At 44.6% G+C, this 24,062-nt stretch overlaps 1 protein-coding gene across 4 annotated transcripts in view; it reads right to left on the reverse strand.

The window, feature by feature from the left end:
- SKAP1 (src kinase associated phosphoprotein 1) overlaps positions 1 to 24,062 on the reverse strand; it is a 268,003-nt gene that overhangs the window by 42,279 nt on the left and 201,662 nt on the right. For all 4 annotated transcript variants that reach the window (XM_058675490.1, XM_058675489.1, XM_058675487.1 and 1 more), the window contains 4 exons: positions 8,390 to 8,467; positions 7,497 to 7,580; positions 3,812 to 3,936; positions 1,497 to 1,560 (listed from right to left, as the gene is read on the reverse strand). In XM_058675490.1, the coding sequence (XP_058531473.1) occupies positions 1,497 to 1,560; positions 3,812 to 3,936; positions 7,497 to 7,580; positions 8,390 to 8,467 (351 nt within the window). The remainder of the gene's footprint in view (positions 1 to 1,496; positions 1,561 to 3,811; positions 3,937 to 7,496; positions 7,581 to 8,389; positions 8,468 to 24,062) is intronic.

Here is a 24,062-nt window from a genome sequence, read left to right on the forward strand (position 1 = left end):
TAATACAAACCTGAATGGAGCATATGAGCGATGCAGTTACTATGTCCTTTTGCTACTGGGTGACTGGGCTGACCCTGAAGCGTGGGTCACTGCACAGAGGGTGGGGAGCAGCAGGGCTGTTGTTTGATCCTACTGGGCACCTGCCACGTGGTGCTGTGCGCTCTCAGTAACTCTGCAGAGGGGCTTCTGCAGGACAGTTGGGTGCAGCCGGCAAGCTCTAGGGGAGGAGGGTAGGCAGAGACAGCCGGTGCTCATTTCAAAACCCAGTAAAGCTGTTTGACTTGATTAGACTTTTAATAAAGATTTTTGCAACGATTTTCATCTGAATTCTGGTGCCACCTCATATGAGGAAAGGATCAAAGACACATTTGTGGCTGACACCATATGTTATTATTTTGTTTGTTTTAAAATAAAATGGGATGAATAATTTCTTCAATGTGGGATTCTGAAAGTACCACAGGGTACAGCTCAATAAAGCTGCTTTGAGTTTTATGGAGGTTTACCCACTTAGGGGTATATTACACGCATAAATCCACGGCACCTAGATGAGAGTGTACCCTGTAGTCGCACCATCAACGCTCATGTTTGCCTAGTTTCTACTCTATAATACGTGATGCTGTTGGTCGATGTGATTTGTTTTTTACGTGAGCAAAGGCACAGCTGAGTAACATAGGCAAGTCTTAAAATTAAAGCTCTGGTGCTTTTTTTTTTTTTTTTTTCTTTTGTTCCATCATACAAGCCTCTAGCAGAACACAGAACTGAGATGGAAAAGCTTGGGGTCGTCACGGGGGTGGGCTTCTTGCCAGATCTTGAGCCATGTGCGATGTTGCTGCGTCTGTGTTTTTGAGACAGGGCCTGCCATGAAGGTTGTGTGATGCTAAGTGGCTCACTCCAGGTTGGCTCCTTCCCTCTCCCAGTCCGCCCTGGGCCTGAGTTGCTGCCGCACCTGCAGGCTGGCCAGCAGAGGGTACTCTAAGAGCAGACTTCTAGCAGCTTCCGGCAGGGCGCATCCCATCCCAAAGCAAGGAGACTCAGGGTGGCTTGGGAAGCAGCGATTCATCCTCAGTGTTCAATGTGCCTGAAGGCTGTGTAGGTTGGTTTAAGGTTGTACCTCCTACTAAGACTAACATAAGAAGATGTTGGACCTCAATTGTTTTGGATAGCTTTGAGTGAGAGATCATAGATTTTTCTTTTCAGAACATAACAGCTCAGGAGACACTGAACTGAGCTGGTTTTCATCATCTGCTTTTCCTATGACTGTGACCTATGGGTAAGTGGAGGAACAGGGACATCTGAAGCCATTGTCAAGCTGAAGATGGCTTGCCTACCGATGCAAATGATATCATCTGTTGTCACGAGGTGGGGTGTGGAGTGGGAAGAGGTCAGAAAGAGCAGAGCAAATACCCTCAAATCCCTCGAGACGGTGTTTTTGTGTAGCATGACTTCAGTGGCCAATCCACTCAGATAGCATGTGTTCCTGTAACAATGACACTTACCCTTTAACAGGAAACTTATTTGATCCACCCAGTCTCTGGCTTCCGCTGGACTAGTAGCTGTAAACTAAACAGAAAAGAGAGAATTTGCTTATTCTCTTCACTGGCATGTCTCTGAATCGTGATAGGAGGGTCAAGGAAATGAACCTGTCCATTTTAGAGTCAAGTCAAAAGTTCATGATTCTTCGCCTGATTAATATTTTTAAAAAAGAATCAATGATCTCATTCAAACAGTTTGCTTTTTCTTTCGGCAATCTTGCATGCCCAGACATGGCAGCTGTTTTGAGCCGAGTCATGTCCGTGTACATTCAGTCGTTTGATGATCTAGTCCTTCAGCAGGTGTATATCTAAGAAAACTTCATGAGAAAACAAAGGCAGGTGTGGGAGGGTCACAAAGAGATACACCTGAGAGCAAGTGTGTGTCGTAAGGGGACAGTGAACACTCCCTTGGCCTTTGGCAGGTCAGGGCGACTTGCTAAAGTAACGCTGATTGGTTGGAATTGACACAAAAAGCTGGTGGAAGTTGACTGATAGGGGAATTGAACATTTAGATGGGGAGAACCGCAAGCAGAAGAACTGGCCCCACAGCCTCTTGCATAAGGCAGGCAGGTAGGCAGAGGGACTTGGCAGAATAGTCCCAGGTGCAGCTGGAGGGGACAGTCATTGAAAAGTGGAGAGTGGGTTCTGTGTGCTTCGAGTTCAGACTTAACGTGTTAGCAACAGGAAGCTAGCGCTGATGCTCGCTGGAGAAGGGAGTGGGCGTTACTCTGCTGTTGGTAGGAGGGACTGGGGGAGAGAGATGTGCAGATAGACCAACCAGCAGGTTTTTCACCAGTCCTCTGTGTGAGGGGACAGGGACTTAACTGCTGCGTTGGCTATGGGAATCAATAAGAAGGTAAAGACCCAGCACATATTGTCTAGGAGGAAGTCACAGATCCGTGGGAATGATTCGGATTCAATGGGCCAGCGAAAAGAAGTAAGAAAACTGCATTCCAATTCATGCAACAGGCCAGCCAAGCATCAAGCCTTAGACATTTTTCACTTTGAATGAATCAACTTGAAAGAACTATTCCTGAAAAACATTTTAATATCTGGCCACTAGCTTAGGGCAAAGACATATGCTATACAAGAAACCTAGATTTTTGCGTAATACCTATTTAATAGACCTTGTCATTTTTGGTTCCTTAAAATCACATGGTTTTCAAATGAAAAAATTCTAGGGATACTGGTTTAGATCTGCCATATAAGCTTTTTTTCTGGATACAGTCCCACCCGAATTTAATAACAAAAATAACTTAAGAAACATACTCATTACATACATCTGTACTGTATACATTTAAAAAGATTGTTTAAAAAACTTTCAGCTTAAAAGTAATTTGAAAAATGAGTCTCAGCTTTAACAAAAATAATTTTATCAAAATGAAGCTTAAGAAATACAAAAAGATGAATGGCAAGAAAAATATTAAAAGTTATCAATCAAGTAGTTAATCTTAGCATGCTTTTTTATACATTAGCTACAGTTTTTCTGTGTTGTTTTAGTGAAACTGTGACAAAATAAAAATGATCTAGAAGCAGAAAGCAATATACATGGCCATTTAAATACTCTGAGTGAAAACCACTATACTCCCAATAGTCAGAATTTGTAATTGTTTTATTTAGCTTTGCAGTTGGTAGTAAATGCAGGAGGTAAACATCCAAACCACAAGGGTATTTCAAAAAGTTGGTGAAGTTTATTTTGGTGTAAACATTTTTGAAATGTATGCATGGTATTTTGATAATATACATTTTCCATGAATTTTCTCAGAACCTTTGTCAAAACAAGCATAGTGAGGCATAAGTCTTTCTTGCCCTGAGCAGTTCTTTGGTCTGTCAATAACCATTGTTACCACAACCTTAGAAATTCTTTCAGATCTAACCAGTATAGCTGCATTTAGGAAGGTTCTTTGAGATAGCAAGATAAGTATAAGAAAAAGGAATTATTTTCATTCTGCACTTAGATTTGCTCTTTTCTGGACTTAATGGAAAGACAGGAAGATAATCAGCTCAAAGACTAGGGTGGGCATGGAAGCCAAGCTTTCAGAGACTCTAAGGATGGACTATGTACTGCTGTGGAGAGGCTAGGATGGGAACGGATGAAGCCAAGGCAAGTATCCAGGATGAGAGTGACAACAGAGAGAAGACAGGATGTGACACAGCGGAGCAGAGGACACATCCAGGAAGGAGCAGGAAGAGCTCGGCTGGTACCCAGGGCTCCCATGCAGCAGGGAAGAAGGCACTGGCAACCCAGGGAGGGTCTCTCTCTTCCCGCTCGGTCCTACCTCATAGCTGCGCCTATCCTGGGAGGTTAGTTCAAAGCAAGATTCTTTCTTGGAATCTCTTCGCAGGTGCGGGGCCATCCGGACACTGTAGCCCTTAATGAAGAAGGTCCCTTTGGGCTGTTTGCCTGCAAGACAGGAAAGTACTTTGGATCCCTAGAGAGATACAGGTACAGGGGAAGGAACTTTTCTGTGGCATACAGATGACAGCCCAGGAACAGCTGTCACCTCCCTGAGGAAGGACAACCATCAAGGAGCGGTGATTAGGGAAGCTGGAGCAGGGGCCGTGGGGACAGTGCTATCATGGCCAAGCTAGGGGGATGCAACGTGAAAGGTTATTTTGCCAAAAGAGTACAACAGAGACAGAGAATTTATTAGAATGTTAAGAGATCTATAATAACAGAGAGAAGGAATGATTACAGCAGGGAGAGTGTGGCCATGGCCGTGAGGCTCTTGGAGGCTATTATGGAGCAGAAGTGTTATTAGGGCGAGCAGTGCTCACAGTTGGGGGTGGGGGAGGAACAGTGCAGAAGGGCAAGCTGGGGTCCTGAAATCTCCCAGGCCCTAGACAGCATTTGGGTTCAATGCCTCACCCTCTGTCCCCTGCTGGTCAGGTGGGGGTTTAATGCAAGAGGAAGAATTAATTAAAACTCTGGGTCTCACCCTTCAGCCCCAAGGTCCTACTGGGACATGGCAAAGTGCTGGAGAGTATAACCAGAGGATGAGGAAGGGGATGGCAGAGGAGAGCCCTAAGGGAAGGAAAGGCAAGGTACTCCGTGGGTTACTCTACTCCTTAAAAAAAAAAAAATCCAATGAACTATCAGAGCCAGGAAAAAAAGAGGTGGCTTCCCCAAGGTCCGGTGTGCTCCTGGCATGGCTTAGGCAGGATGGGGGTTGGAGACAGGGGGAGCTGGGGCGCCAGGTCCTGTCTGGGCAAATGCCACTTAGTGAATCAGCATTTTATGAAGTTGATGACAAGAGGGATGCAAAGGGGACTGGCAATATTTAAAAACAAACACAATGAGTCTGTCTTCTCCTGGTTGAGTTCAAAGAAATACATAGACTGCCTGCCTGCTAAGAAAATGCCTTGGGCACCATCAGAAGAAAGGAGCGAGAAGGGGGCCCTGCAGGCTGCTTTCTGACACCTGCTGGTCTCTTTCCTTGTTCTAACTGGCCACTAAAATGTTTTGTTGTTTCTTAGGTCACTGGATTTTATTTCACCCTGACGGCAAAATGGTCAATACAAGTCTCTTGCCCTCTGCTCCCTCTCCTCTCTTGCTTGGAGCGGGAAGAATTCTGAATGAACAGGCTTTAGATTTCCTAATCTGGTTTTACACCCAGATGTGCCAACCCTTTATTTAGATGCAAGGGAAACTATGAAATTCCTTTCTTTCTCCTTTTTTTTTTTTTTAAAAAAAAACCATGACCCAATGTAAATTTAAGGTTTAATGTAAGAAAACAATGCTTGGCTGCCTTACAGGGCTAAAATTCAGAGTGGGAATTGTAGTTGGTGCATTTGAGAGTAGGCTGGGGATTGGAAGGAAACAGGGATTTGTTGCTTAGTTTTCAAACTCTGCTGCTGTCACTTCCAAGTAAGCTTCCACAGTGTTTTTTAAAAAGATACTAATGTATTTGAAAGGCATAATTTTAGGGAGAGATGGAGAGAGGGAGAATCTTCCTTTCACTGTTTCACTCCCCAAATGTCTGCAAAGGCCAAAGCTGGGCCAGACTGAAGGCAGCAGCTTCTTCCAGAACTTCCAGGCGGGTGCAGGAGCCCAGGCAAGCACTTGGACCATATTTTGCTGCTTTCCCAGGTACATCAGCAGGGAGCTGGGTCAAATCTGGAGCAGCAGGCCTTTAATGGACAGATAGGATTCTGGCATCATAGTCATCGGCTTTATCTGCTGTGTCACAACTAGCCCCAGGGCTCTACATTTTACCTCTGCAATGGGAATGATTGTCAGGAACCCAAGATGATGAATGGAGGACAAGGATCGGCAAAGCTAGCTGTAGGCACAGAGGTGTGGTCAGGCACCTGCTGCAGAGCCCAAGGGTAAACCTTAAGGACTCCAAGGTGCAGTAAAGCTGCAGCTCTTTCTGCTGCCTTAGTGCAAATGGGCAGGAAGCCCCAAGGTAACTGGGCAGGTATCTGGTGATGCCTGGACTGGGGTATCTGAGCAAAGAGGAGAAATAGAACATGGTTGGGAGAAGCAAGAAAGGTACACTGTGCACCTACATCACTTGTCTCTGTACACAGGGATGGAGAACAAACACTGACGCTTTTGTCACTGTGTGACACTCTTTTTCTTTTTTTATTGGAAAGGCAGATATACAGAGTGAAGGAGAGACGGAGAGAAAGATCTTTCATCTGTTTGTTCACTCCCCAAGGGGCTGCAATGTTCGGTGGTGAGCCAATTCAAAGCCAGGAGCCTGTTCCAGAACTCCTGTGCAAGTGCAGGGTCCCAAGGCTTTGGGTCATCCTCAACTGCTTTCCCAGGCCACAAGCAGAGAGCTGGATGGGAAGTGGAGCAGCCGGAATTAGAACCAGTGTCCATATGGGATCCTGGTGCATGAAAGGTGATGACTTCAGCCAGTAGACTACTGCACCAGGACCTCTGTGTGACACTCAGTACCTAGGATGGCTGCTGGGGGAGTTGGATGGGAAGTGGAGCAGCCAGGACACAAAGTGGCACCCAAATGGGATCCTAGCATTTGCAAGGTGAAGTTTAGCCATTGAGCCATAGTGCCAGGCCTGTGCCCGAGGGTTCTCTTTTGAATATAGATACCACTTCGTCTCAGCAATGCTTGTGTGTCAGGGTATTCACTGGACTACATCCCAGTAGTTAGTAGGCTAAATAAAGTGTGGGGCATGTGCTTAAGGGAGTCTGAACTCTAGGGTTCTATTTGTAGGTCATTATGAAGCTGCTTAAATCTTTCTCATAATGGGTTTTTTTCCCCAATGATTAACTATGTAATTCATGCCTATAGAGAGGTTAAAGTTCTGCTTAGAAAACAAAACAAAACAAAACAAAACAAAACAAAATGGGGCTGGTGTGGTGGTACAATAGGTTTAATTGCCATCCAAGATACTGAAATTCCATATGGATGCAGGTCTGAGTTCCAACTGCTCTGTTTCTGACCCAGCTCCCTGCTCATGTGCCTGGGAAAGCAGCAGAAGATGGTACAAGTGAGTGGGCCCTTGCACGCACAGGGGAGACCTGAAGCACCTGGCTGCTGGCTGGCCCAGTCCCAGTTACTGCAGCCATTTGGGGAATGAACTAGTGGATGGAAGATCTCTCTCTGTCTCTTCTTCTCTTTTGGTAATTCTTTTAAATAAAAAACAAACAAACAAAAACAAACCAAAAAAACCAAAAAAAAAAAAAAAAGAAAAAATGCAGAAATGAATGTTCTACTTTGACAAGGTTGTGTTATTACCCATAAGAAAAGATAACTCTTTGGTATGCTATACACGCCTCCATAGTGACTAAAGGTAAAAAAATGTCTGTATTGGACTCTTATGCTGGTGGTGGGCTACGTGTTCTTCACACAAGCGCATTTCTTTGTTGCGGATGTCTCTTAGTGGTGGGTGTTCACAAAGGGCTGCTACATTGAGATCCAAATGTGTGAGAATTTACAAAGTGCTTGTATCCAGGAATGAGAGGTTGCTATGCAACTGACAGACACTTACTTTTCTCATTAGCATAGTAGTAGAAGAGGCCTCTGCTGACGACACACCAGCGTTTCTGCCACTCCGATCCAAAGAAACTATGATCTAAATAGAACAGTGGTAGGAGACATAAATCCAGGTAATTGCAATCATTGAAGAGTCTGGAAACCCCAACAACACACAGTCCAGCGTGTTACTATTTCATTTCCTGGATTAATGGGCTGTAAAACTCTCCTTTTTACTCCCACGGATTATCCTATGTTGACTCAGAGTCCAGAGAAGTCCTTCCATTACGGTCTGAGTTCTAACCAGGGTTGCCTGCTCTAGGGCTTCACAGTTGTCTTTTTTATCCTGGCTCCCCTTGGATCTCCACACCCTAATCTCATTCTGTGCTATTCAAAACTCTCTGTGAGATCTTTATGTGTTGCATTTCTCATGGCTTTGAGAAAAGCTGTGTGTGTGTACACTAACTCAATTTGCCTGCTGAGCTTAGAGCTGTGACTCCAATGCTGGTAGCACCTGTTCTAATTTCATGAGAAAGGTGTAGAGTTGGGCTTGTCTGAAACTTGAAAATATATGCCCTCCTGGCTAAAGTCTCCCTCCTTATGGGAACACATGGGGAGAAGAGGACAATGATATCAACTGTCTGTTCTACAAGCTTTATTGAGCACCTGTCAGGTGCCAGGCACTGGAGATAGAGTGGTGTCCTAGGCAGAACCTATCCTGCTGAAGATTTGAGCCGTCTCTGCTGAACTGTCACATAGACACCAGACTCCTGGCCTTACCTCGCTTTTGCCTGATACATGCCCAGCACAGTACTAGGCACTGAGAAGGTACCTGAGACATTAGCTCTCCTGTTGCTGGGTTCCCTCCCTCTTCTCAAATGCTCTGATGTCTGCGGGTCAGATCCATACCTTTGCTTTTCTTTTCCAAGTAGCCTTGCTTGATGATGTTATCAAGCTCCTGGGCTCCTTTCACAATGTCGTCCATTCCTAAAAGGAACAACAGCAAAATGCTTTGTGGAAACCTGATGTTTTCCTTTATTTAGGCGACTTCAGATAATCCACATTAATGACAGGGTATGCAGGGTCAATTGCTCAATCACAGAGCAAAATAAGACAATTTCTCTATGATTGGAAAGAAACAGTTAATTTTCTTTCTTCCTAATGATATCTAACACAAAAACCACTTACAATGATCCAAATATACATTAGTTTGTGGCAAGGGGGAGGTAGCCTAACTACGTACTGATTGGCAGGAAAAGGACTCCAGGGAATTAAGAATTTGCCGTGGATATAAGCTCCAAATTGGAAAACCTACATTGAGATAATCACAAGCCAAATGAATAGCTACCAGCACAGACAAGCTTTAATAAGTGATAGAATCCACTAGAAAGGCAGTCGCCTCAGTGGGAGCAATAAACACACACTCATTTTTTTTTAAGCAAACAGAAAGCCACCTTTGTGAATGTAGATTTTATTAAGTTCGCATGAAGTAGGGGGTTATCCAAGCTGAACTTGGATCCCTATTCCTTCAACATCTGGAACCAAGTCTGAGAGTGGCAGAAATCTTGCCTCGAAGTGTGTGCTGCTAACATTCGTGGCTTTCAAACAGCCTTGTTGGAAACCAATTTATTGGGAAGTCAAGATTCTATTCTGCTTCCCCTACTGAGGTTTATACTGGCAGGAAAGAAGAGACAAAGAGAAAGAATCCTACTCTTGAAACATAAAATATAACAGCGAAGACCTCCTAAGGAATACAACTCTATATTACTTAACTAGGAAACACAAAGCATGTGTTAGAACCAAACCCAAACATCTCTTTTGGTTGCCATTTACACAGCAAACCAAATACAAAAGTAAGGCACAAATACATATAAATCAACTGGACCACCTAAATGGGATCAAGAGGCATTTGAGTGAAAGAATTTTCTTTAACCAAACAAGTCATTGCTTTTTGAGTGTTTATAATACCTAACAGGTATTCACTGGTTCCAACGAGTTGGCTCTTCCTTCACTGCTCTACCTATGTTTTACTTAAAAACATTATTTTAGGGACCTGGCACGGTAGCCTAGCAGTGAAGTCCTCGCCTCATATGCAGCGGGATCCTATATGGGGGCCGGTTCTAATCCCAGCAGCTCCACTTCCTATCCAGCTTCTTTTTTTGTTTGTTTGGTTTTTTAAGATTTATTTATCTATTTTTTATTGGAAAGGCGGATATACAGAGAGAAGGAGAGACACAGAAGAAAATCTTCCGTCCGATGGTTCACTCCCCAAGTGACTGCAATGGCTGGAGCTGAGCCAATCTGAAGCCAGGAGCAAGAAGCTCTTATGGGTCTCCTACATGAGTGCAGGGTTCCAAGGATTTGGGCCATCCTCAGCTGCTTTCCCAGGGAGTTGGATGGGAAGCAGGGCCGCCGGGATTAGAACCGGCACCCATATGGGATCCTGGCGTGTGCAAGGCAAGGACTTTAACCACTATGCTATCGTGCCAGGTCCTCCCATCCAGCTTCTTGCTTGTGGCCTGGGAAAGCAGTTGAGGATGGCCGAAAGCCTTGGGACCCTGCACCCATGTGGGAGACCTAGAAGAGGTTCCTGGCTTCAGTTTGGCTCAGCTCCCTGCTTCACTACTTGGGGAGTGAATCATTGGACAGCAGATCTTCTTCTCTCTCCTCTTTGTATATCTGCCTTTCCAATAAAAATAAGTGAATATTTAAAAAAATTATACTATTTTACACAATTCAAAATGCAAGTGACTTTTTGTGTTCCAGTTAGTTGTCAAGCTTATTTTTTAAAAAAGGAGGCTCGGGGGTGTCTCTCTTGCTTTTCTTTTTAAAGATTTATTTTTAATTTTTATCGCAAAGTCAGATATACAGAGAGGAGGAGGAGAGACAGAGAGGAAGATCTTCTGTCTGATGATTCACTTCCCAAGTGACCGCAATGGCTGGTGCTGTGCCTATCCAAAGCCAGGAATCAGGAGCCAGGAGCTTCTTCCAGGTCTCCAACATGGGTGCAGGGTCCCAAGGCTTTGGGCCGTCCTCGACTGCTTTCCCAGGCCACAAGCAGGGAGCTGGATGGGAATCAGGGCTGCTGGGATTAGAACCGGCGCCCGTATGGGATCCCGGTGCGTTCAAGGCGAGGACTTTAGCTGCTAGGCCACGGCGCCAGGCCCTCTCTTGCTTTTGTTGAGTCAGATTCCTTATCCACTAAGTCCTTGCTGTTGCCTCCTGGATCAGGGATTATGTCTACTGATCTGCTTAAAACTGGCAAACTATGTGGCGGCCATCAATCCCCCCAGGTAGGTCTCTGGGTGCCTGCATGACATGAACAGCAGTGAAGGGGAAGCCCATTTTTCTCGGATGCTCTCATTTCCTGCTCTGAAGAATTCTGAAAATACTCTCCAAGAAGACAGAAGTAGAGGCTGTCAGGAGTAGGAGTAGGGAGAGAGTGGAGAGTGAGGCAAGGACCAGGCACCATGGGGAAGCTCCACCGAAGCCACAGTGCCTCCTCTCTGAAGCGAATTTGAAAAGTTGCTCTTGGAGGCCTAGAATTAGACACAGGAGATAGGAAAACAGGATCCCCTAAACCTACATTCTTCATCTCTTCTTCCTGTGTTTCCTTTCCATCCCTTTACTTTGGTAAGGTCTTGGGAAACTTAAGAGACATAGCTTCTTGTTAAAGATTCCGAGAGTCTGCATTATAAAAGACATGTTACACATTCTATTAGAATTCAAACCTCCTTTTTTAATGCAAATCTAAATGCCATTTTATGGAACATCTATAATTATGAAAATGGGAAGACTTTGCCTCGTGTGCAGGGAGAGTCTTCGAGTATGAATATTACATTAATGTGCTCACACCAGCTCACTGATCCTGCTGGCAGGGGCATAAAAAATGCTTGAGTGAAACTTTTATTTAGATGTTAAGACTCCAGGCCCCAGCGGGGTGACAGAGACAGCCCCTGTGAGTTGCCATCAGAGAGAGAGCTTGAATTGAATTACCCAGGGGGGAGGAAGTAGCGATGAGCACTGCTTCGCTTATTTAATTTCATTTACTTTCAGTGCACTATCAGCATGAGGCACTTTCTCCCCACCAACTGAAACCCAAGAATCCTGCTACCACCAAGAAAACAAAGATGGAACGCAGCAGAGACGTCCGCACTCTGACTCACTGGTTCCGAGTCAGACTCAGTTTGCTGAAATCAAGCACTAAGTTGCCGAGTTTTCTCACATAGTCATTTGCTCACAAGCTGAATACAAGCATAGCTGGATTTTTCTTTTATGTTGTGTTTTTCTAGGTAGTCGGTAAGACGCTGTGTGTGGCTTTCTTACTTGTTGGTGGGAATCTTTACTGATGAACTTGCTGTCTGGTATCTCCTAATGGGCAGTGGAAAGTATGGCTCTGGCCAAACAAAAAAAAAAAAAAAAATAGGAGATCAGATAGAACCAGGCTCTGCTCTACTGATTGGCTTCTAAGTACCAGGCCAGGGTGGTGAGGACTGGAGGAGTTGTTCTCCACGTAAAGAGTTGACGCTGAGCTCAATCTCATTAGCTCCATGGCTTACTCACAGGTCCCGACACTAAGATGGGATCTTCTTGTGACATCTAGGCTATTGCTTCTTTCAGGATCAGCTCAGGCTCCATCTGGTCACTAACTGGGGATGCTGAGAACAGACAACATGAACCTCAGTATCGAGTGTCAAGCAGCCAGAGTGCCATATGGCTGAACCCGCACCTCCTGGTAAAGGAACTGGAGGGACCTCCGGAGAGCAATGGAATCCCTAAAAGAAAGTTATGTAAATGCTTTGCAGGATGCTACACAAACAGGAAAAAGTCACAAACAATTGTGTAAGGTGCTGTTATAGAATGAAAACATATTTAAGTACACAAGCAAAAAAAAAAAAAAAAGGCTTCTGCCTTTACCTGAAAAAAAGTTGATCACCAACATAATGGAAAAAAAAGGAAGAAAAAATGAGAAACCTCAGCACAAAAGCAGAAGCACAACAGTGTTGTCTTCTGTCTCTACAGCTGTCCTTCTCTACATCTGTCAGAACAGCCCACACACAGAACATATTCGCTTAGCCCAGGAACGTGGGACCAGCAACATACATCAATCACGTGGTGGCCACCCAACTTTTAGGGCACGTGAAGATAAAAAAAATTCTGACACCTTTCTCTTCTCATCCAGGTTCCTTTAAACCCCTGGTTCCCACCCACACTCTGCAGTGAACACTGACAGGGTCGGAGTCCATCTTTCAGCACCAGGCTTGACTCCACCGTCAGCTACATGCAGCAACAATGGGGACCCTTTGGAGTGTGATCCATTTCCACGAAGTGGTCAATTAAAAAAAAAAAGAGACACAGTGCTTATGTGAGTCACGGTCTATTTAACCAGCTGCGTTCTAGCCCACTGAGAAAAGAGAATTGGGGAAATCAGCCAAAAGCTAATAGCAGAGGAGACCATACAATTGGAATGCAAAAAGGCAGTGGCCCCTGCAGAACAAACCAGGTGTCGGCTAACTTTCATTGTGTGCAGCTTACGTGGCCTCTTGCCAAGTCTACTAGAAAGATCAATGATTTGTTTAAAAAAAAAAATCATCACCCAACAGTCTCCAACCTCATTCACTGCGTGGACTTCTCCCATCATCTCCCTTCCTTTTCATTCAAGTTCTTAACTGTTTGAGAAAGGGACCTGACCAACTGGAGCCAGAGAGGGTGAATTTCAGGCAGAGCGATGTTAACCAGGTTTCTCCATTAAAGCACCCATGGAGGTGGAGCACCTTGCGATTTGGGTGGAGGAGGTTGGAGAATATGTGATATTTGGAGGTGAGGGATGATCATGCCTCCTGTCAGTTGCACTCACGCACACATCACAGGTGGTGTGTGTGTGTGTGTGTACCTGCAGGTTTGTGCACACACCCCCTTCATGATGCCTCAAATGACCCAGGGGTGAAGAACGTGTTGCAGGTCACGTGGGATGGGCTAGGTTTCTCTAGTCTGGTGGTTGTTGATCCCAAATCGGTTTGGTAATCGCTTTCCTGTATTTTGGGTTTCTTTGGCTTTCTTTGAGAAGTTCATTATTGCTTTTGCCTACTTGCCGCTTTCCTTGGTTATGTTTTGGCCTTTTTAAAATCAATGTTCAGTAACCTATCACAAGATGGCTGTCAGGTTGTCACGTCTGGCGACAAGGGTTCATCACCCAGAGCTCACAGGGCACTTGGGTTCAATGACTTGGCCTCTGTCAGTCTCCTGGCATGGGCTTAGGAGCTTTCAACTTCTGTGAGTTTATTTGGAATCCATCTACATTCATATTGCCTCTGTATACCTTCCTGTCATTGTGCTTTGCTTATTTTTATTTTTTAGAATTACTGCTAGATACAATTAAAAAAAGTTATATACTTGAGAATCAGAGTCACAGAGCAAGAGAGGGAGAGGCAGAGAGAAGTCTTCCATCCACTGGTTCATTCCCCAAATAGCTGTAGTAGCCAGAACTGGGCAGGTTTGAAGCTGAGAGCCAGCAGTTTCTTCTGGATTTACCATGTAGGTGCAGGGGCCCAAGCACTTTGGCTATCTTCTGCTGAACTTGTGCCCATGTAGAATGCTGGCACCATGGGTGGAGGAATTAGCCTGCTATGCCACTGTGTTGGCCCCGTGCTTCACTAACTACAGAGTTTAGACAGTGGCTGGCGCTGTGGCACAGAGGGTTAAGCTGCTGCCTACAGGCTTCGACCTGGCCCATCCCTAACTACTGTGGCCATCTGGGGAGTGAACCAGTGAACAGAAGTTCTCTCTGCCCCTCCCTTTCTATAACTGTGCCTTTAAAAAATAAATCTTTCAAAAAAAATGTAGACACATACATGTAAAGTAAAAAGCCTGGAAATCATTACTAATATATTTAGGATTCAAAAGTGACAAAAATCATTCTAATCAATGGCCTTAAACTAACTGAATGGAACTGCTCATGGAGAAAAAGATTTTACAGTACATGATAGGAAGAGAATGAACGTACATACTTGAATTAAGTTTTGCCAACAGGTTGTGAGATAAGAAGTCTGGAAAAAGAACAAGCAATTGAGGTTTAACTGATGGAATTCAGTGGCAATAACAGGAGAGTGGTTGGTAAAGCAGTATAAGAATTTGCAATTTTAAAAGTTTTTCTTTCTTTAAAAAAATTTTTTTTAGTTCATCCAAGTAACAGGCCAAGGGGTAGAAGAGTGTATGGAGGAAGCCTTGCTTACTGAGCATAAAGAAAATTCATGTGGCAAAGCTGGTAAAACCACCGCCTGCAATGCTGACATCCCATATGGGTGCCAGTTTTCATCCTGGCTGCTCTACTTTCAATCCAGCTCCTTGATAATGGTCTGGGAAAAGCGATGAAAGATGGCTCAGGTGTCTGGGCTCCCCTCTACCATCCCTATGGGAGACCTGGATGAAACTTGATTTCTGCCTGGCTCAGTCCCAGCCATCGTGGCCATTTGGGGAACAAACTAGCAGATGGATGATAACTCTCTTTCGTTAACCCTGCCTTCCAAATAAAATAAATAAATCTTTAAAAAAAATCATGATAGATTCTGGGTCAACAGAATGAGAATAAAAGCAGATAAATAAGAACAAAATAATTAAAGTTAAAAATGAATATATTTTAATAAAAATGTTCAAAAGAAAACTCCGGCAAGTTTTTAATCAGGATTTTATCAAGCATATTTTACATCTCATTGGAGACCTGGCATGCTTTCTTAAGGAGAGAAGTCAATTAAAAATAACTTACAGCTTGTCTTCCACTGCAGTCTACGGCAGCTAAACAGATCTGATGTGTGACTGTAACTGTGGTAATAAGAAGTCCCACAGTGCTTTATTTCCTTGAAAAAACTGCGTTCCTTCAAAGTTGCAGGTGTTTCATGGAAGTGAGCTGGGCCACTGAATGTTAGTGGACATGTATTACTGTAGGGAAAAGGCTGAGAATTCATGTGGCTTGTTTAAACCCAGGGGATTGTTTTTAAACAATATTTTATTTTATTTGAAAGGCAGAGCTATAGAGAAGGATAAAGAAAGATTGTTTACCTCCTTGCTCGCACTCTAAATGGCCACAACAGTCAGGGCTGGGCCAGGCAGAAGCTGGGGGCCCAGAACTTCACCCAGGTATTCCAGCGACCCAAGTACTTGAGCCATCCTCTGCTGCCTTCCCAGGTGCATTAGCAGAGAGCTGGGACTCTCATGAAGGATGCTGGCTTAATCTGCTCCACCACGAGATGGCCCTCTACATTGCACATTTCTGAACCCCCTCCTCTTCAGCTCTACTTTGATCTGAGGTGTCTATCTTTAATACACAACCATAAGTGACTTGAGGTTTCCCTCGCAGCTAACCTACAATTAGTGGCAACACCGTGAGAAGGGGGAGTCTGGATACAAATCCAGGCCACAGCCCCTCCCAGGCACTTGAGTCTAACAAGCAAGTTGGAGAGAGTTAGACATGCCTTACTGCGAGCTGGCACTGTGGCACAGCAGGGCTGCTCAGGAACCCCAAATTCCCGTATCTGGGCACTGGTTCAACTCCTGTCTATTGCACTTTGGATCCAGCTTCCTGACAACGTGTGCTGGGAGGTAGTAATGGTCCAATCCCTGGGCTCCTGCCACCCATGTAGGAGAGAGCCAGGTGGACTTGTTGGCTCTTGGCTTCAGCCTGGCTATTGTGGCCACTTGGGGGAGTGAACCAGTGGACGGAGGATCTCATTTTCCTTTTGTCTCTCCCTCGCTGTCATTCTGGTCTTATAAATAAATAAATAAATCTAGAAAAATGCCGCACTGTCTTGTTTTGCCAGCCTTGCAGGATCGACGTCTCCTCCCCATGCCGAGGCAGATGGCTCTTACGCGTCTGTCACTTGAAAGCATATCTTTAAAGACAAATGGCAAAATATCACTTTCAAATCTATTTACCATGTCTTTGGATTGCGATAAGAAAACAGAAAAGGAGTGAAAAAGGAGAGAGCTCTGCCTGGGTTTGGAGTCTCTTTTTAACTGGCTTACCTTCCTCCTGACTACCACATCACAGCCAGAGGTCATCTTTCTAATATACAGACAGGTCGTGTCACATTTCTGCCTCAAGCCTTTAACAGCTCTACATTACCCACAGGATACAACTCTCACCAGCATGCAGAAACATCATAAATCTGGTCTTACCCCATCTTCCAGTTTCAATTTGTTCCACTCCCTCACCATTCCCAATTCTCCAGCAGAAGTCGGCCTCAGAGTACTTTCTGGAACATGGCCTTTGCTCCTGGCTCATGCTATTCTTCCTGTTTGGAATTTCCTTTCTCTACCCTCATTTTCCGGGAAGGGTGAATCAATTCAAGTGCCGCATCCTCTCTAAATCTTTCTCTGATTTCTGCAGGTAGCATGACATACTCCTTCTTCTGTACTTAAGCAGGCTTATTTTCCCCAAAACATTTCTATGGAACAGTCTTGATTTCCAGGGACCCTAAATCCATTCCTCAATACATTCTATTCTTATCTCTGCTTGGATTGACATAAGACCTTAATCACATGGACAGCCATGGGCTATCTTGAACAAGGAGTTGGTACAGGGGCCTTCCCCAGGAACAGCAAGCTGGATATGGGCCTGTATGGGGGGCAGGAGGGAGGAGGGTAAAAGCATAGCTTGCATTCACGGCAACAACCGTGACACCAAGGATTAAGAGAACAAAATGTCATGGTCCCTGGACTGAAATGGGGACAAAGACAAGTCCAATCTAGCTGTGCACCTAGGGACAGGGCCAAGGTCTGCAGGACAAATGTCCAAGTAAGAAGGGCAAGAGTGGGATTGAAGTGAGACTGGACCACGAGAATAGCTGAGACCCAGTGGGAGACAGTGCTGTTCATCAATTAGTTGCTGAATTGATGTGGGATTAAGAAGGATTCTTCCCCCAAACGCCCATAATAAAGTGAAAGGAGTTTTATGCTAATGACTTCATATTTCTTGAAGTCTAAAGAAAAGTTGCTGGTTTCTTCCACAGAGGGCAGTGTGATTCATTATTTGTTCATCTGATTCTCTGTGGCCCCAGGGGTTTAGCATACACAGTAGGTGCTGGAGAAATGTATGTTTGAAACCAACTTCTAACCTAACTTAGACTTCAGGCCCAAGAAGACAATATGGGAGTGACTACCTGCTTGATAAACCATTTTCATGTAAGCTCAAATAACTGTTTCTGTTCTGCTTTACTTTAGGGCTGGTAACTTGAAATAAGAAAGGGAAAACGGGAAAGAAAGGAAGGTTTAGGATCTGGTGAGATGGCTCAATGACTAATCCTCACCTTGCAAGCACTGGGATCCCATATGGGTGCTGGTTTGTGTCCTGGCCTTTCCATTTCCCATCCGGTTCCCTGCTGTGGCCTGGAAAAGTGGTAGAGGATGGCCCAAAGCCTTGGGACTCTATATGTGCGTGGGAGACCCTGAACAAACTCCTGGCTTTGGCTTGGCTCAACTCTGGCCATTGCGGCCATTTGGGAAGTGAACCAGCAGATGAAAGATTTTTCTCTCTGTAAATCTGTCTTTCCAACAAAAATACACAAATCTTCAAAAGAAAGAAAGAAAGAAAGAAAAGAAAGAAAGAAAGAAAGAAAGAAAGAAAGAAAGAAAGAAAGAAAGAAAGAAAGAAGAGTTTAGCCCCAAGAGCAAGGAGGAAGGATGTTAGAGTGTAGAAGTTAGGAGCAACAGCAATAGTGAGAATGATAGGAAAAAGGGGCTCAAAGGGGGAAAATAACACGAACCCCAACTAGAGGGAACCATGTTTCCAAGTTCTAGGACTCATATTTTACAACCTAATTGGGATATCAATTCTCTTCAGCACGGATCTTCTCTCTCTTTGGGAAAGCATCAAAGAAGAGCTTTGGAGGAAGCTAAAAAGGATGACAGGGTTTGAACAACTGAAGGGAATGACTGATTACTTTTCAGAAAATAGTTGTTAGCAGTTAATACTGTAGCTGTAGACTGCCTGGTTGAGAACTTGACTTCCTATAGCGTTCCCACATCCGGTTCTTTGAATCCTCTCCCTGAGAAATGGCATTTTCTCTATAAACTTCCACAGGTGCGTTAGTTTGCATCTTGCCCTTAACATTGCTGACGAGAAAGGCTACATGGGGATGCGTGTAACTAAATCCTGGAGTCTCCACTTTGGTTACTTTCAAAGCCAAAAACTTCAAGAAGGGATTGAAAGGGGCTGAGTGTGCTAGCCTAGTGGCTAAAGTCCTCACCTTGCAAATGCCAGGATCCCGTATGGGCACTGGTTCTAATCCTGGCGGCCCCACTTCCCATCCAGCTCCCTGCTTGTGGCCTGGTAAAGCAGTCAGGGATGGTCCAGGGACTTGGGACCCTGCACCCATGTGGGAGACCTAGAGGAGGCTCCTGTCTTCTGGCTTCAGATCGGCACAGCTCTGGCCTTTGTGGCTGTTTGGGAAGTGAATCAATGGATGGAGGATCTTCCTGTCTCTCCTCCTCTCTGTATATCTGACTTTGTAATAAAAATAAAAAAAAAACCAATTTTTTAAAAAGAAGGGATGGAATGGATAATTTTGCTTTCTCCATGTCTCACCAGTAAAAGACATGCCGATATCATTAGAGCACGGCACTGAGGAAACTTTTAAAGCAAACAAAGCAGAAAATAAAAAAGAAGACTCAGGAATCAATTATTGTGATTCTCTGGGGGTATTTCAGGGTGGGTGATCTAATGAGAACGCTCACACCCCATCGGGAAGAACTTGATGGGAAAGCAATGATCTCTGCAATGTGGATGTGACCTGGTATGTGTCATCTAGTGGACAAAGGGCCGCTTCCAAGGCAAACCTCATTGCTGTATGGCTCTCAGAGGTGCGGTGCAGCAGCAGCAGCGGGGGTGGCTTGAAGATAGATTGAGGATGTCGGATGTAGTAAGGCTGGTTTAGGGAAAAAGTCCCTCTGCTCTCCTGTGTGACAATTTTGAGAAGGGGTGAGGGGAGAGAGAGAGGAGCTCCATCCACTGGTTCATTTCCCGGAGGCCCACAACAGCCAGCCAGGACTGGACTAGGCCAAAATCAGGAGCCAAGAACAGAATGTAGGCTCCGCATGTGGGTGACAGGAACCCAACAACCTGAACCATCATTACTGCCTCCAGGATCTTGGTACCTGGATGTCCTGGACTCATTTTAACTGGTAGGCTAGATACCTGCTCGGCCCATCCTCCTCTATTTTTTTTTTTTTTTTGGAGATCTTTTTTCATTCTTCGGATTATCCAATAAAATGTAATCAAGTTTTGGAGTGGAGCTTTACTAGCAAAAAGAACCAGAAGGGGAAAATAATGGAAATGTTTCCAGACTCAAAAGTTTCCAAGCAAATCGCCAAGTCTGTAATTGCAAGATAAAAACACTAAATCTCAATATCTATTTGCACAGCTCATTAACCAAGGGCTCACACTCAGCAACTGGAAAAAAAAAAAAAAAAGGAAAGAAAAATAAAAAGAGCAAAGAAAAACTTCAGCCCCTAATTTATTTGTTAAGTTGCTCTGGAGACATATCCTCCTCTAGGACCTCAATCATAGCTGGCCACATTCTGTAGGGGCTGCCGTTGGAGACATCTGTCTGTCCATCTTTACTGCTTACTTAGAAAGTAGCAAACTGGGATACGATAGAGCATCTTTTGCCAGGAGAGGGAAAGAACATTCCTTTCCCCACTGAACATTATGGCAGGCACTCGACCTGTGCAGCTACGGGGACAGCATGATTTACAGTGTGAAAAGGGAAAACCTAAATCACCAAGTAATGAAAACATTAAAGTTAATGCATCACAAGTGAGGAATTTATTACCATTAACTCCAATAAACAGTCATAAAACACTCGTCCTTTCCTGTCTGCGTACAGGGACACAGATCCTGGACTTCATTAAGCTCAACTTTCTTTTCTTCTTCACCGGACCAGTCATGTGTGTTTGAGCCAACCACCATTTATTGTTAAGTGGACTGGTTCATTTTCCAGGATCGCAGAGAGCTGAAGGCACATCCATTCTGCTTCGGGTACTTGGTATAGACGGATGAAAGAGCAAAGTTTGCAAGACATGCAGCTTGGGATTGCTATCTAAGTTTATTTAAAAGTCTCTGAAATGTATGTCCAACCAAAGCAGAGTAGCTCTTCTGAGCAGACCTTCTCCGAAGGCAGGTATATAAGTAATAAGGCTGGGCAAGGAGGGTGGCATATTGGATGCTAATGCATGTCAGGTGCATTTAGTGAAATGATTTTTCCTGGGTTATTGTTTGGTGTTAGCACCTTGGAGGCCTGCGGTGGAAACCCATTTCTCTCCGACACTTCTCTCTGTCACAGGGCTCACCCGTTGATTACCTGAAGGTTGTTCATGAACAAAAGAGGTTGCACATATTGGATGGCTAAGGTAGATTGGTTCTGGATTCATTTGTTTTCTAGCGAGAAAAAAAAAAACTTAGTGTGTCTTTTTTGAAAGTCAGCTCTAATTGTGGAATTGTTTGGGTGTTACAAAGCAGGCAGGGGAGACAGCATGGAATTCAAGTTTCTCCAATCAAATCATCACTAAAATGACACGAGCATGTTAATATTTTACTTTTGGATAGGATGGTATATAGGATTTCTAAGATTAATTTTTGTTTTTATTGCTAAGTCAGATATACAGAGAGGAGGAGAGACAGAGAGGAAGATCTTCCGTCTGTTGATTCACTCCCCAAGGGTCCACAACTGAGCTGCACTGATCTGAAGCCAGGAGCCTCTTCCAGGTCTCCCATAGGGGTATAGGGTCCCAAGGCTTTGGACCATCCTTGACTGCTTTCCCAGGCCACAAGCAGAGAGCTGGATGGGAAGGGGGGAGCAGCTGGGATTAGAACTGCTGTACATATGGGATCCCAGTGCTTGCAAGGTGAGGACTTTAGCCACGAGGCTGTTGCGCCTGGCCTGGTATATAGGATTTCTAATGTGCTTTCATGGATGACACTGCCTGATTCTGATCCAGGCAGAAAAGCTGCAGACTCTGCCCTCAGGATTGGAAATGGAAGAGAGGATGGGTCAGAATTAACATCATGTTTGTTTACTTTTTGTTTAAGTTTATTTTTCATTGATTTTCTAGGCAGGGCTGCATGGGGGGGAGGGCGGAGAGAGAGAGAGAGAGAGAGAGAGAGAGAGAGAGAGAGATAGGTGAGATCTTTCATACACTGGTTCATTTCCTAAATGCCCAAAATGTTAACAGGCCTGGGCCAGGTCAAAGCCAGGCATTAGGACTTCACCTGGGTCTCCTACATGGATGCAGAAGCCGAAGGACTTAGACCATTTTCTGCCATTTTCCCAGGTATACTTTTAGGGAGCTGAACTGGAAGTAGAGTATGTGAGATTTGAAGTGGTGCCCTTATGGCATACAAGGGCTGCAAGTGGTCCTTCAGCTCCTGCGTCCATGTAGGAGACCTAGTTTGTTTAAAGTCTCTAATCCAGCAATTTTTTTCTTGGTATACCATGCTATACATTTTACCTAATGCTTAATGTTGTAGTTATAACTACAACCTCTAGTCAGAATGAAGAATGTTTAATTCTAGATTTCCCAGGCCATATTTCTTCATCCGCTGATCTGCTCCACCTTAGGACTGTTTCTTTTTTCTTTCTTCTTTTTCTCTGTTCTTTCATTTTCTTTCTTTCCTTCTTCCCTCCCTCCATCCCTTTCCTCCAGATTTATTTATTTTTATCGGAAAGGCAGAATTACAGAGAGGAGAGAGAGAAAGATCTTCCATCTGGTTCACTCCCCAAGTGGCTACAATGGCCAGAGCTGAGCCAATCCAAAGCCAGGAGACAGGAGCTTCATCTGGGTCTCCCATGTGGGTATAGAGTCACAAGGCTTTGGGCCATCCTCTACTGTTTTCTCAGTGTACAAGCAGGGAGCTGGATGTGAAGTGGAGCAGCCAGAACACAAAGTGATGCCCAAATGGGATCCCAAAGCTTTGCAAGGTGAGGATGCAGCCACTGAGCTATCGAGCTGGGCCTGGCACAGTTTCCATTTGATTTTCACTGCCTACTTTTTAAACATGAGCAGACCTAAGGAACCTGTAAGGATGACACATGCTTGGAGAAAAGTTCCCAGCAGAAAAGACAGAGACCAGAGGAGCTCGGAGGTAATCCAGCAGTAGAAAAGAGAATGAAAACCAAACCAACAGGCCATTACTAACACTCCAAGAGGCAGGGAGACATTGCAGCCATGATGAAGGCTGCTTAGAAAGAACAAGTGGGACAGTGTTGCATCATAGCTGGTGAAGCTGTTGCGAGAGATGCCTGCGTTACGTATTGGAGTGCCAGACTCAAGTCATGGCTTTCAGATTCAGCTTCCTGCTAGTGTGCCTGGGTGGGGACTGGCATTGTGGTGTATTGGGTTAAGCTGCCATTGTGGCTTAATGGGTTAAGCTGCTGCCTGCAATACTAGCATCACATATGCATGCTAGGTTTGATTCCTGGTTGCTCCACTTAAAGTCCAGCTCCCTGCTAACCTTCCTGGGAAAACAGCAGTTGACAGGCCAAGTTCTTGGACCCTTTTACCTATGAAGGAGACCCTGATGAAGTTCCTGGCTCCTGGTTTCTGCCTGGTTCAGTCCTGGCTGAACTAGAGGATAGAAGATCTCTATCTTTTCTTCTCTCTCTGTAACTCTGCTTTTCAAATAAAACAAATCTTTAAAAAAGAAAAAAAAACCAACATGGTTGGCATGATGGCTTATCAGGCTAATCTGCCTGTAGCAACAGCATCCTATATGGGCTCTAGTTTGAGTTCCAGCTACTCCACTTCTAATGCAGCTTCTTGCTTATGGCCTGGGAAAGCATTAGAGGATGGCCCAAGGCTTTGGGGCCCTGTACCCTCGTGGGAGATCTGGAGGAGGCTCCAGGGTCCTGGCTCTTGGCTTTGGCTCAGCTGTGGCTGCTGTGGCCATTTGGGGAGTGAACCAGTAGGTGGAAGATCTCTGTCTCTTCCTCTTTCTCTGTAACTCTGACTTTCAAGTGAAATAAATAAATCTTTTAAAAAAAATTTACATGCTTTAAGGCAGCAAATGATGGCCCAAGTACTTGGGTTCCTGCCTCCAGTGTGGGAGACCTGACCAGAGTCCCTGGCTCCTGATTTCAGCTTGGGCCCTGCTGAAAGTTATCTGGGGACTGAACAGTAGATGGAGGATCTCTTTAAATCCTTAAAAAAAGGGAAAGAATCATAAAACACAGAAAGACACTTACCTACAATGAAACACAAAGTCAGTGGTAACTGGAAGACAAAACTGTGTAAATCTTGCATAAGGAGGAAATATCAAAAAGAGGAAAACAGAAATGACACAAAATATATAAAGGAGAGGGAAAGAAATGACAAAAGTAACAACCCAACTTCTCACAATGGAAACTGAGGCTTCTGATGGAAATCACCGTGACATGTCTGAACACAACGAGTAAGAGGAAGATCACCATGGCTTCTGAGCCAGGGGAAGAAATAGGCCAGATGTGTAGACACCGGACAAGCACCACGCTTGCCTGCAGCAAGGCCTAAGCTGGATGCCGAGGAAACAGAATTTTCAAAATTTGAAGGGAAAAGG

Source organism: Ochotona princeps, chromosome 17 (genome assembly GCF_030435755.1).
Source record: "Ochotona princeps isolate mOchPri1 chromosome 17, mOchPri1.hap1, whole genome shotgun sequence".
Lineage (NCBI taxonomy): Eukaryota > Metazoa > Chordata > Mammalia > Lagomorpha > Ochotonidae > Ochotona > Ochotona princeps.